Source organism: Sinocyclocheilus grahami, unplaced genomic scaffold (assembly GCF_001515645.1).
Source record: "Sinocyclocheilus grahami isolate Dianchi unplaced genomic scaffold, SAMN03320097.WGS_v1.1 scaffold381.1, whole genome shotgun sequence".
Classification (NCBI taxonomy): domain Eukaryota; kingdom Metazoa; phylum Chordata; class Actinopteri; order Cypriniformes; family Cyprinidae; genus Sinocyclocheilus; species Sinocyclocheilus grahami.
The window spans coordinates 91,075-105,371 of NW_015505560.1; the positions used below are offsets into that span (position 1 = coordinate 91,075).

The 14,297-nt window shown below is 36.5% G+C and overlaps 1 protein-coding gene across 1 annotated transcript in view; it reads right to left on the reverse strand.

Moving 5' to 3' along the window:
- The window catches only part of LOC107549789 (receptor-type tyrosine-protein phosphatase mu-like), a 138,450-nt gene that overhangs the window by 12,596 nt on the left and 111,557 nt on the right, over window positions 1–14,297 (reverse strand). Inside the window, exons 4-6 of the mRNA XM_016230964.1 lie at window positions 9,773–9,851; window positions 3,901–4,016; window positions 291–465 (exon numbers count right to left, since the gene is read on the reverse strand). Coding sequence (XP_016086450.1) covers window positions 291–465; window positions 3,901–4,016; window positions 9,773–9,851 — 370 coding nt within the window. The remainder of the gene's footprint in view (window positions 1–290; window positions 466–3,900; window positions 4,017–9,772; window positions 9,852–14,297) is intronic.

Consider the following 14,297-nt stretch of genomic DNA (forward strand, 5'->3'; position numbering starts at 1 on the left):
TGTGAGTGTGAGAGAGTGTGTGTGTGTGTGAGTTTGAGTGTGTGTGTGTGAGTTTGAGTGTGTGAGTGAGTGAGTGTGTGAGTGAGTGTGCGTGTGAGTGAGTGTGTGTGTGCGTGCGTGTGAGTGTGCGTGCGTGTGAGTGAGTGTGCGTGCGCGTGTGAGTGAGTGTGCGTGTTTGTGTGTGTGTGAGTGAGTGTGCGTGTGCATGTGAGTGTGTGTGTGTGTGTGCGTGTGAGTGTGAGTGAGTGTTTGTGTGCGTGTGAACATATGTGTGTGTTTGTGTGACTCACGTTTGATGGTCAACTCTCCGTAGTTGGACACTCCCACGCCTATGTTCGAGTGGACGATGCATCGGTAACGGCCAGAGTCCTGTTTGGTCGTGTTCACCACATCAAACATGCCGATAAATCGCTGGTTATTCCACGGTTTGGTCGCTTTCATGGGAGCTTCCCGACCGCCGATTCCCTGCAGAGAGAAAGAGAGAACAGAGAATCAGTGAGGATCCACATACACACACGCATACGCACGCACACACACACACACACACACATACTTACACACACTCACACACACACACACACACGCTCAACCACGCACACTCATTCACATACTTACACACATATCAAAATTCTTGATGCACTGAAATTTCATACTTTTTGTTACCAATTTCAATATCACAAAAAAATAACACTTGCCTAAGTAAAAATAAGCTAACTGAAGACAAGTAAACAGTCACAAATTAGGCTACAACAGAGCAAAGATCGGAAAAATCGGCCTACTTGAAAAACTTAAAGCACTGAATAATAAATATTATATTGTATAAAGAAAATTTACAAATAGACTGAATAGTCTTCACTTTATAAATTCAATATGCATTCATTATTTCTTTTACAAAAGTGATTCAGTCAAAGACATTAAGTGAATTTATTTCTGATGTTTTATTTATATCATTGACACAGATGGCAACAGCAGCTATATTAGGCTGCTTTAGAGGAATCGTTCACCCCAAAATGAATATTTTGTTGTTGTTCTAACCCTGTATGAGATTCCTTCTGCTGTTGAACACAAAAGAATATATTTGGAACAATTCTGGTAACCAAACAGTTGCTGGGCCCCCACGACTTCCATAGTATGAAAAAATAGTGAAAAAATACACTATTGGAGTCAGCGGGGACCAGAAACTGGTCACGATCATTCTTCAATATATCTTCTTTTTTATGTTGGGGAGAAAAAAGAAATTCATAGAGGTTTAGAACAATTTGAGGGTAAGTATATGATGACCAGTGTTGCCAAGTCAGCGGTTTTCCCGCAGAATTGGGCTTCTTTAACACCTTTGCTGCGGGTTGTTTTTCATGTCCGTGGGTTTAAGCGACCCTAATTATGTGATAGTTAGCCCCTAAAATGCGAATTTTACCAGGGGAACCCCTCCAAAAACGTGTATTGTACCCCACCGGAATGCGATTTTTACCGGGGGATCCCCCTCGAAACGTGATTGGGCTAGTTTTGAGTAGCAATTGGGTGGGTTTTGTTGTGAAAACCTGGCAACCCTGATGATGAACGCTCATTTTCGGGTGAACTATCCTTTTAAGATCTCATCATATAATCCAGGATCTCATGTAGCCTAACACTACACATGCTTTATCTTTAACTATTAACGTTAATTTAAGACACAAATAACTGTGTTTATGAGGATACTCGCAAAGACGGGCATTTGACACATAACTATGTGCATTTGAACGTTTAAGCACAAGGAGCGAAAGTTTAGTCAGTTGCTATACAAGCAGGTGCGATACAAACCGTCTTAATGCATGTATTTATTGGAATTGAAATGAATTCTGCCCCACTGCTTAATGTCCATGAACAGTTTAAACCATGTTTTAAAACCTGCTTAAAACACGTTTAAATGATAAGCTTAGTATATAAATCATGACGCGCTTCAATCAACGATTGATATATTTACCGAATTATCTACCAACCCTTAAACTAATATAGTTTGTTCAAACACAAAAACACTATAAATTCAGTTAATAATCAAACTACCCTAAAATCTGTGGACGATGACACCGTTTTTATCTGCTCCATGTGCCCGGATCACTTGCTGTTCCAGCAACTTCCACTCCATCATCAGCTTTAGTAAAATAACCTGATAGCTGGGGATTTTACTGACTAACTCATGTTTTTTTTTCTGTTGTTTGTATTTGAAGGTTTTCATTTTTTTGAGCCCGTCTCTCAGAATTGCTGACATTTTTACTTATCGAATATTGTTCTTTGCGCGACCATTTCCAGATTCCTCCAGAACGAAGTGAAGAGAGGTGAATGCAGACATACTGGGCAGCGATCACCTGATAGATACGTGCACATATCGTTCAAAAGTCAAATATAGAATAAATGCATTTGATTGGTAAACCAAATTCAGACTTTACATTTCAATCTCAAATGGTAATGCATGGAATTTACAGAAAAACTCAACTAAATAACAGAGCTAATAAGTGGGGGGCGTGGTGGCTTTGGCGGTCGGCGCGACAGTCATTTTACCCCACAGCCAATCACGGGTCCCCTCCTTGCTCGGGCCCCATGCTGGCGCCTAGCCTAATGGTTAATACGGCCCTGCTCACACACACACACTCTCATACTCTCGCACACACACACACACACAAACACTCACCCACACACACACTCTCAAACTCTCGCACACACACACACACACACACATACACACACACACTCACACACTCTCTCGCGCACACACACTCACTCACTCACTCACACACACACACACACACACACACACACACACACACACACACTCTCACACACACTGTGGTTCCTCCAGCTGTCAGATGGTTCAGCAGGCAGATGGAGGCCATTTGTTCGTCAGTGATATTTCTTCATTACTGTCATCAGAGACTCTGCTCTTAATGTCTGGATCTCTTTCCTCTGTTAATGAGGATGTGTTTGTTTAAGTGACAAACTGCCGAGCTGAGAGAACGCTAACAAACAACAAACATCTCTCACACTAAACTAAACTAGTTTGTTCTACTTCCACTGCTGACACTCTATTGTCCCGCTCGCTATATATATATATATATATATATATATATATATATATATATATAGCACATTTATGACTAAAATAAACATTTGTTCACTCTATATCTACAGAACATCAAAACCAAACATTTTTAATTGAATTAAATGTGAAATTTTGAATTAGAAAAACATACTCTTAAAGCAAAATATATATATTTATATTTAAAATAAATCTTATTAGACAATTTTGCTTGAGTAAATGTGTCCCTGCAGCACAGAAGCAGTGTTAAGTCGCTGGGGGATATTTGTAGCAATAGCCAACAATACATTGTATGGGTCACAATTATACATTTCTCTTTTATGCCAAAAATCATTAGGATATTAAGTAAAGATCATGTTCCATGAAGATATTTAGTAAATGTCCTACCGTAAATATATCAAAACTTAATTTTTGATTAGTAATATGCATTGCTAAGAACTTCATTTGAACAACTTTAAAGATGATTTTCTCAATATTTAGATTTTTTTGCACCCTCAGATTCCAGATTTTCAAATATTGTCCGATCCTAACAAACCATACATCAATGTTAAGCTTATTTATTCTGCTTTCGGATGATGCATAAATCTCAATTTTGAAAAATTGACTCTTATGACTGGTTTTGTGCTCCAGGGTCGCATATGTGTTTTGTTTTTAAAGGAGGTTTACAAAGCAAAACACTGATAGAATGAGTGAAGAAATTCATTTGCTCTGTTGTTTGCGAGTGTTCTGCAGTGACGGCGGATTCTGTCACTGCCTCTTCATCAGTCGTTAACACACACATCATCATCATCATCAATGAAAAGACCCTTGCAGTTGAGAGTGTGTCTGACCTGCAGCCAGAGGTTGAAGCTGTCTCTCCATTCTCCGTTGACGGTGCAGAGGAACGTAGCGGTCTGTCTGGCGTTCACCTCCACGCCTTTGATATGCAGAAAGTGTGGCGTGTTCACTGGAGAAACACAGACGAGCCGTTAATTCACACGCCAGTCGAACAGTACGATTTTTTACGTGTTTTAAAGAAGTCTTTTCTGCTCACCAACCTGCATTTATTTGATCAGAAATACAGCAAAAGCAGTAAAATTTTTACATATTTTTACTATTTAAATCAGCTGTTTTCTATGTGAATATGTGTTAAACTGTAATATATTTCTGTGATGCACAGCTGTATTTTCAGCATAATTCCTCCAGTCTTCAGTGTCACATGATCTTCAGAAATTATCAATGTTGAAAACAGCAGAGTAGAATTTTTTCAGGATTCTTTGGTGAATAGAAAGATCCAAAGATCAGAATTTATCTGAAATAGAAATAGCTTTTATTATACACTCCACCATTCAAAAGCTTGGAGTCAGTATCATTTTTGGGGGGGGGATTATAGAAAATGTATAAATTTATTTATTTAGCAAGGATGCTTTAAATTGATCAGAAGTGATGATAAAGACACTTACCAGCTGTTTTCAACATATATCTGATAATAATCAGAAATATGTGTGTGTGTGTGTGTGTGTGTGTGTGTGTGTGTGTGTGTGTGTGTGTGCGCATCACAGAAATACATTACAGTTTAACAGAGATTCACATAGAGAACAGATATTTTAAATAGTAAAAATATTTCACAATTTTACTGCTTTTGCTGTATTTCTGATCAAATAAATGCAGGCTTGGTGAGCAGAAGAGACTTCTTTAAAACACATTAAAAATCGTACTGTTTAGAAACTTTCGACTGGTAGTGTAGTAAAACTTCTCACACAATTCACTCCAGTTCAATAAAACACACTGCGTGTCCAAAAACACGTCAATGTAACGGCAAACGAGAGACATGAATGAGATCTCACTAACATCTCGACCGATCCTCAGCAATGAGATTAAAGAGAAATCGAGCACAATACTCGCTCTCGTCTCCTGCAGAGGTTCAGATGAGATCTCAAGAGTGTCTCAAACTCTGATCAGTTTTGACAAAAAACTAAGTTTGCAATCGAGAGCCAAAGACCTTAGGAACTCAAATATTTCTCATATTCATGACTAAGAATTGTATTCACTATAATGTGCATGACTGTTGCATCAAAACCAAACTATATCTAACAAAACAATTTCCTTTAAAAAATATCAATATTTTTTATTTTGACTTTAAAGTTACTATATCTACAAGTTAAGATATAATTACCTAAAATGCAAAATTGCACAAGGCATTAAAACTTATTTCCAGAAAATAATTATTTTATTGTCTATGTATGTATTTATTTATTTTTTTGAAATGGAAATTTCGTTAAGCATAGACCTAACAAAATTGAGTGCATTGTATCCTTAAAACAAGAACAAAATCTATCAAACAAAACATTGTTTCCTTTATAAATATTTTTAAATTAATTATTTATATATTATATGTATATGTTACATGTACATGTTAATTATTTACCTAATAAATAATTTATAATAATTGATTTAAAAAATTTTTTTTTGTTTTTAATGATCTTTCTTTGGTACTTTTTTCACAAAATTAATAAGGCTTATACTTAAAACAAGTATTTTGAAAACAAATCTTAGTTTCACCGAGACTAAAACATCTCTCATATTCTCTCTAGCTCAATAAAACACACAGTGTGTCCAAAAACACCAAAAAGACTTCAATAATCTCTCGAGTTTCAGATGAGATCTCAACGATGTCTCACACTCTGCTCAGATTTGCCAAACGATCAAAAGTCAGAGATCTCGAGAGGATCTCAAATATTTCTCGTCAGACGATCTGAGCGGCTCTTCTCACTCGTTTATAACTCTCTACTGGTTCTACTGTAAATCCAACAGCACACATACTGATTCATTTATTAGGGTTCAATGTGATCTTAACCTCAGTCTCTTCAACTGCGCCAAAGATGTTTTATTACCGACATCAATATCTCCCTCTCAACCTCCTTGTTTTTCAGAACGAGTGCAACACAAAAATCATTATTGGTTTCTCATTTAATCTGCGCTCAGCTAATAATATTCCCCTAAAACTCTAACCTTAACTCTATTGATTTAACAGCGAGTTCTCATTAGTCTCTGCTACAAAGCGCACTCATATCTGGGTCAATGTGCATTTAAAACCAAACGCATCTGTGAGATGAAAGCTCATTTGAATCAGGTTATGATGTCTAATATTTGACTCGGGCCACTGTGACCTTGAGTTGATCCGCGGAAACACTGCTGTCTCCGTTCTTCAATATTTCGGCAGCCACCTTTATATCTCCAGCGCCCATCTTCTCTCTCTGATCGCTAAAGAAGCGTTTCTTTCCGCTGTGATGATAGCGAGACCGTCAGAGAGCGATGCTGTGCCGTATGCATGCACTCATCAGAGCTTCAACACAATCATCCTTCACAAATCCATCATTAACACTATATAAACATGTTGATATTGACCTCTGTTTAGCGAGTTCATCTCTGAGACGCACTGCTTGTGTTACTAGCGTTCTGTATAATGCATGCATATATATATTATCTGTGTCCCTGCAGCACAAAAGCAGTGTTAAGTCGCTGGGGGATATTTGTAGCAATAGCCAACAATACATTGTATGGGTCACAATTATACATTTCTCTTTTATGCCAAAAATCATTAGGATATTAAGTAAAGATCATGTTCCATGAAGATATTTAGTAAATCTCCTACCGTAAATATATCAAAACTTAATGTTTGATTAGTAATATGCATTGCTAAGAACTTCATCTGGACAACTTTAAAGATGATTTTCTCAATATTTAGATTTTTTTGCACCCTCAGATTCCAGATTTTCAAATAGTTGTATCTCAGCCAAATATTGTCCGATCCTAACAAACCACACATCAATGGAGAGATTATTTATTCAGCTTTCAGCTGATGCATACATCTCAATTTCAAACAATGGACCCTTATGACTGGTTTTGTGCTTCAGGGTGTATATATATATATTCTATAATGCACATTATGTCTTAAATATTAGGCAGTGTTGATTTACACTAAGTGCAAATAGCTGAACTTGTTGGCGGGGGACATTTTCAGTACACATACTGTATGTTTAATGATTTCCAGTACAAATATCTACTTTTTTTTTTACGTCAAGACACATTTACTTGAGAAGCAAAATGAGAGAAGATATTATGTCTTGTATTTTTATTAAGTAATTTTAAGCTTAAAAAAATTAAATATATATATTTATGCCAATGAGGTCAGAAAAATAAATTAGTTTTCCCTTTGAATTCACCCATATGTTGTGTTTTGGTCATTTTGATCTGGAGAGGATTTTCTTTTTCCTAAAAATGCTGGTTAATGTTATTGCATTGGACAAAATCGTAAAATAAATAAATATTTTATTTTATTTTATTTTATTTTATTTTATTTTATTTTATTTTATTTTATTTTATTTTATTTTATTTTATTTTATTTTATTTTATTTTATTTTATTTTATTTTATTTTATTTTATTTTATTTTATTTTATTTTATTTTATTTTATTTATTTTATTTTATTTTGGGGATTTTTTCCCCACCTTGTTACACTTGTGGTGTTCCCGATCAAAAATGGCCGGCCTAAAAAAAATAATTTTCTTATGCTATATTATTAACAAATATTGGATTGAATCTTTTTGTCCACTTGATTTCGTTTCAATCAGCACAGGTTTTGTGTTTCTGTTTAGAACTGATTGATCATAGGCCTCATTGATCTGAGCTTATGCACTTCAGTTTTTGAGTGAATATTGCTAAAATTATCCACAAATGAATAAAAAAGTAAACAATCAAAAGATTGAATCTAATATTTGGTGATTATTAAGCATCATGATTTTGAAAAGGCCAGTTAAAATTTAATTTTTTACCTCATTAGCAGGTTTTTTCCCCAAGTTTTAAGCTTACACTCACTTAGTTTTGATACGTTTTTCAGAAAACAAGACTTAATATCTCATGTCATTTTGCTTGTATTTTGATTTAAGAATGTTTAGTCCGATCCATTCATCCTAAAAGGGGAAAATCCCTAAAAAGTGAAGTGCACTGCATTATAGTATACACTATTGCAATTTTAGATCATCTGGGCACTCCATGTGTATCCCAATTCCATGTTGTGCCTAAATTCATATTGCATACTTCTTTCTTTCATGCACACACAGTAGTATGTCACTCTGAGCACTGCCAGTGAAACCGTAACTTTCTCAGTAAATCCACTTGAGCTCGACGTATTCCTGGTTTAATCTGCTGTTAAGGGACTGAATATCTACTTCACCATCTATAATCTGTATTCTATTCACAATCACTGAACAATAAACCGTTCATATGAGGATAATCCTATCAAATAGTGTTACAGTCACATTCATCAGCATCCGCACACTTCTGCTCTAAACTGCATTATTTGGATTATTATTTATTATGTATTAAGTAACATGAACAAACAATTAACAATACATGTATTACAGTGTTTATTCATCTTTGTTAATGTTAGTTAACATTGTTAGTTCACAGTGCATTAGCTCATGTTAACTAGCACCGTTTGATTTTAATAATGCATTAGTAAATGTTGAAATTAACGTTAACTAAGATTAACAAATGCTGTAGAAGTGTTGTTCATTCTTAGTTCATGTTAACTAAAGTAGTTAACTAATGTTAATTTATGAACCTTATTGTAAAGTGTTACCATAAATATGTGTATATATATATATATATGCAATGTATTATTATTGTAATAATAAATATTGTATTGTATTATTTACACTCTGGCAGTAAATTATCTATATGTAATTTTTTTATTTTTTTAAGTTTCTGTAATCTGATTACAAGCATTTGAATTGTTTTTGTAATCTGATTAAAAATGACAATTTCTTTATTACAATTGTATTGTACTTATTGTATTTATATTTTTATTTTACTTATTTTATTTATTTCATTTTTAAAACAACTGTTTTCTATTTTAACATATTTTGAAATGTAATTTATTCCTGTGATGCAAAGCTGACTGTTCAGCAGACAATGCATGTTTAATTCAATAATGAAAAGCATCATAATAAAAAATGAACTAATTCATTATTTTATGTATATGCCTAAGTTAGGAATAATTAAGAATTTGTATCTCTTCTGCTCAGTAAGGCTGCATTTATTAGCTCAAAAATACAGCAAAAACAGTAATATTGTGAAATATTATTATCATTTAAAAAAGCTGTTCTCTATGTGAATATATTGTAAAATGTAATTAATTCCTGAGATTAAAGCTGAATTTTCAGCATCATTACTCCAGTCTTCAGTGTCACATGATCAGTTAAAGGGGTCATATGATGCGATTGTAATTGTTCTTTCTCTTTGGAGTGTTACAAGCTCTTGGTGCATAAAGAAGATCTGTAAAGTTGCAAAGACTAAAGTCTCAAATCCAAAGAGATATTCTTTATAAAAGTTAAGAGTCCAAATACATAAAATAATGTTATTTTTTCGCAAGATCATATGACCCCTTAAAGATGCCGCCTAAGTAGACAGCAAAATCCCACTTGACCCTTTCCATCCTCCTCCATTCATCCTGCTAACTGATATCTCTCCAGCATTACATGAAAGCTTTATCGTCTTCTTCCCTCCTCTTTTCAGTCTTTTGTTTTCTTTATTACGCTCTCTTTTATGGCTCGACTTCAATGCCTGGAGAAAGACAGACGATATTGATATTTGGAGGGTGCCAGGAAAAGGCCAAGGAGCGGGTGATGAGGGTGTTTTTACGACAGAGACGGGGTCTTACTGCACTGATGGCCCTGGAGGACGACGTCCTTGATGGCCAGAAAGCCGCGCTGCCCAGAGGTCACCGCTTCAAAGACGATCTGCGGAGGAAAGAGAAAGCTCATAAGCACAGTGATAAATGGACGTGCTCTCAAAATGTCACACAGAGGAGTCCCGCAGGGTTCGAGGAGGTGAGGCTTTACACAATGCCACGCAAGGATGAGGAAAGCACCATTCACAATGGTCATTAGCGCTCATTAAAACACCATTTGGCTTTAGTTATTGGACCAAACTTGTTAAATCAGCGGCGTAAGGGGAGCGGGCTCCAAGGGTGCTCACGGTGAATCGGCTGTCTGTCAGATGGTGGCGTTTATAGACACAGTAAATCACGGCTCTATCAGCGAGGTGCTGCAGCAGCATGTGCTAAATCTGCTCACTTCAGACTTCGTTTATACAGCCAAACAATTCAACTCGACAGCCGGACTCTGGGGTTCAGGGCTAAAGAGTGCCGAGTGAAGGATTCTGGGATGCCTGCTCTCTGCTAAGGTTGCTATTATGATGCATATTCGGTGTGTGATGTGACAGGCGTCCCTTGAGCTGGTTCTGCGACGCAGGGGAACATCACGGTCACACTGACCTGCGCCAGCTGTTGACCGCGAATATGGCGTGATAAAGCAGATCAAATTATATATACAGTGAAATATATTTGAGATCAGCTGCTTTAGCCAAAAAATTGTGTTTTTGGTTTTGCCATAATTGTTTTAAAGGACAAATTCACTCAAAATTTAACAGTCATCGGTTTGTTTTTAACGGCATGCCAGCTTCTTTGGCTATTTTCATGATGAAAACCATACTTGAGTTATTAAAATTTTAAAACAGAATCTAATCAAGTTATTTAAGACTCATTTTTCCTACAAATTCTAAAACCAAACTTGGATTAACTTGATTAAACCTTTTTCTGTCATCATTTAGTCTCCCTCATGATGTTTTAAACCTGTATGACTTACTTACTTTCTTCTGTGGAACACAATGTTTTTGCCGTTCTTTTCCATTCAGTGCCAGTGAATGTATATCTTGATGTCATATTTAAATATACAGAAGAAAAACGATTTGAGGATTAAGATTCTCATGGATTCAAATGTGTGTCTGTTCCTCACATCTTTCTGTTATCGTTTACTCTCCCTAAAGTCATTCCAAACCTGTATGACTTAATCTCTTCTGTGAAACACACAAAAAAGATACTTTGAAGAACGTTTTCTGCCCATACAATGAAATTCAATGGGTTCCAATGTTGTTTGGACCTTAAAATTCCTGAAGTGTTCCAATGAAGAAAGTCATACAGGTCTGGGCGAGTAAATAATGACAGAATGATCATTCTGACTAATCTATCCATTTCAAGTCATAGTTGGACTAAATCACTTTCTCTGCATGAAGAAGAGTGATTTCTTCTGAAACGAGTTTAGACTGATATGAGAGTGAGTATATGAAGTTCTTCCATTTTAAGGGACATAACTGTAATTGAATGTGGATAAAAGTCTGTTTTAATTGACCAGCAGTCGCTGCCATCCATCCCCAAAAAAGCATAAACAGAGATGCTGATGTTTGACTGTCCAATTGGAGCGGTCAGAGGGACAGGATTCCCCTGGAGGACACGAGCACAGATGAAAAACAGGAATTAATGGCTTCTTCAGGAACTGGGTGCGGTTCTCCAGACAGACCATAATATTACACAGCACTGCCAGCTCTGTCTCTCTCACTCTCTCTCTCTCTTTAACACGCACACACACACACTGCAGCTGCTGCATCACTTTAACCCCGCCACTGCCATCAGCAAACTCTTACCGCACTCACGGACCTGGACGAGACAGAGATGAGACACAGTTTGATTAGATGAGAAGAGGTGAGATGAGATGAGAAGAAAGACTAAATGGGACAAGATGAGATGAGAGAAGATGAGACAATAGGAGACGAGATGAGACTAGACGAGATGAGGTGAGATGAGAGGAGAGATCAGATGAGAGGAGATGAATCAAGAGATGATATTTTATAAGAAGTGAGATGAGAGGAAAGACCAAATGAGACAAGTTGAGATGAGAGAAGATGAGATGACAGGAGACTCGATGAGATGAGACTAGACGAGACACGATAAAAAAAGGAGAGATGAAACAAGGTTTGAAGAAATAAGATGAATGAAATGGGGAGACAAGATGATAAGACATCATCAGATGAGAGAAGATGAATCAAGAGATGAGACTCGATGAGAATAAGTGAGATGAGAAGAAAGACCAAATGAGACCAGATGAATCAAGAGGTGAGACAAGATGAGATGAGACAAGATAAAAAACGAGGAGAGATGAAACAAGATTTGAAGAGATAAGATGAATGAAATGGGGAGACAAGATGAGAAGACATGAGATGAGTGATCAGATGAGACAAGGTTTGATGAGATGAATCAAGAGGTGAGATGAGACCAGATGAGAAGAGGTGAGATGAGAGGAGTGATCAGAAGAGACCAGTTTTTAAAAGATAAAAATGTTTCCAGAAATTAGATTAGATGAGAATAGGTGAGATGATGAGACTAGATGAAAGTAGAGGAAAGGAGAGAATGGGATGAGAAGAGGTTAGTTGAGAGATAAGATGAGACGAGAAGAGATGGGATGAGACATCATGAGATGAGATAAGAAATAAAACAAGACAATATGAGAGGAGATGACATAAGAGAAGAGACAATTTGAAAGAGATGCAACAAGAGGAGAGACAAGAAACTAAACCAGCTGAGAAGAGATGGACTGAGACAACATGAGACAATAAGATAAGAAAGAAAACAAGAGAAGATGAAGAGGTGTGACTAGATGATAGCTGAGATGAGGCAAGAACAGAGAATCAGAGAAGAGACAAGACTGAGACGAGTGATGATAGAACACAAATGAAATTAGACTAAAGGAGAGATAAGCTAATATAAGAAAACTATAAAAAAAGAGATGAGATTAGAAGAGACGAGACAAATCAAGAGATTCGAGAGAAGACCAGATGAGGCAAGAACAGAGAATCAGAGAAGAGACAAGACTGAGACGAGTGATGATAGAACACAAATTAAATTAGACTAAAGGAGAGATAAGCTAATATAAGAAAACTATAAAAAAAGAGATGAGATTAGAAGAGACGAGACAAATCAAGAGATTCGAGAGAAGACTAGATGAAAGCTGAGATGAGACAAGAGTAGAGAATGAGATGAGACGAGACAAAGTTTAATGAGATGAGATGAATAAAGAGATTCAAGAGAAAACTAGATGAAAGCTGAGATGAGACAAGAGTAGAGAATGAGATGAAACGAGACAAGATGAGTCGAGATGAGATGAGAAGTGACGAGACAAATCAAGAGATTCGAGAGTAGACTACATGAAAGCTGAGATGAGACAAGAGTAGAGAATGAGATGAGACGAGACAAAGTTTGATGAGATGAGATGAATAAAGAGATTCAAGAGAAAACTAGATGAGAGCTGAGATGAGACAAGAGTAGAGAATGAGATGAAACGAGACAAGATGAGTCGAGATGAGATGACAAGAGGCGAGACAAATCAAGAGATTCGAGAGAAGACTACATGAAAGCTGAGATGAGACAAGAGTAGAGAATGAGATGAAACAAGACAAGATGAGTCGAGATGAGATGAGAAGAGATGAGACAAATCAAGAGATTCGAGAGAAGACTACACGAAAGCTGAGATGAGACAAAAGTAGAGAATGAGATGAGACAAGACGAGTCGAGGTGAGATAAGACGAGACAAATCAAGAGATTCGAGAGAAGACTACATGAAAGCTGAGATGAGACAAGAGTAAAGAATGAGATGAGACAAGACAAAGTTTAATGAGATGAGATGAATAAAGAGATTCAAGAGAAAACTAGATGAAAGCTGAGATGAGACAATAGTAGAGAATGAGATGAGACAAGATGAGGCGAGATGAGACAAATATCAAGATATTCAATAGAAGACTAGATGAGAGCTGAGATGAGACAAGAGTAGAGAATGAGATGAGACGAAATGAGGTGAGATGAGACAAATCAAGATATTCAAGAGAAGACTCGATGAATGCTGAGATGAGACAAGAGCAGAGAATGAGATGAGACGAGACAAGACGAGATTAGATGAGAAGAGACTAGTCAAATCAAGAGATTAGAGAGAAGACCACATGAAACCTGAGATGAGATATGACAAGATGAGATGAGACGAATCAAGAAATTCAAGAGAAGACTAGATGAGAGCTGAGATGAGACAAGAGATTGTGAGGAGATGAGATGAATCAAGAGATGAGACTAGATGAGAAGAAAGAGCAAATGAGACTAGATGAATCAAGAGGTAAGACAAGATGAGATGAGAGAAGATGAGACGACAGGAGACGAATCAAGAAATTCAAGACAAGACTAGATGAGAGCTAAAATGAGACAAGTGTAGAGAATGACACAAGACGAGACAAGATGAATCAAGAGATTCAAGAGAAGACTAGATGAGAGCTGAAATGAGACAAGAGTAGAGAATGAGATGAGACGA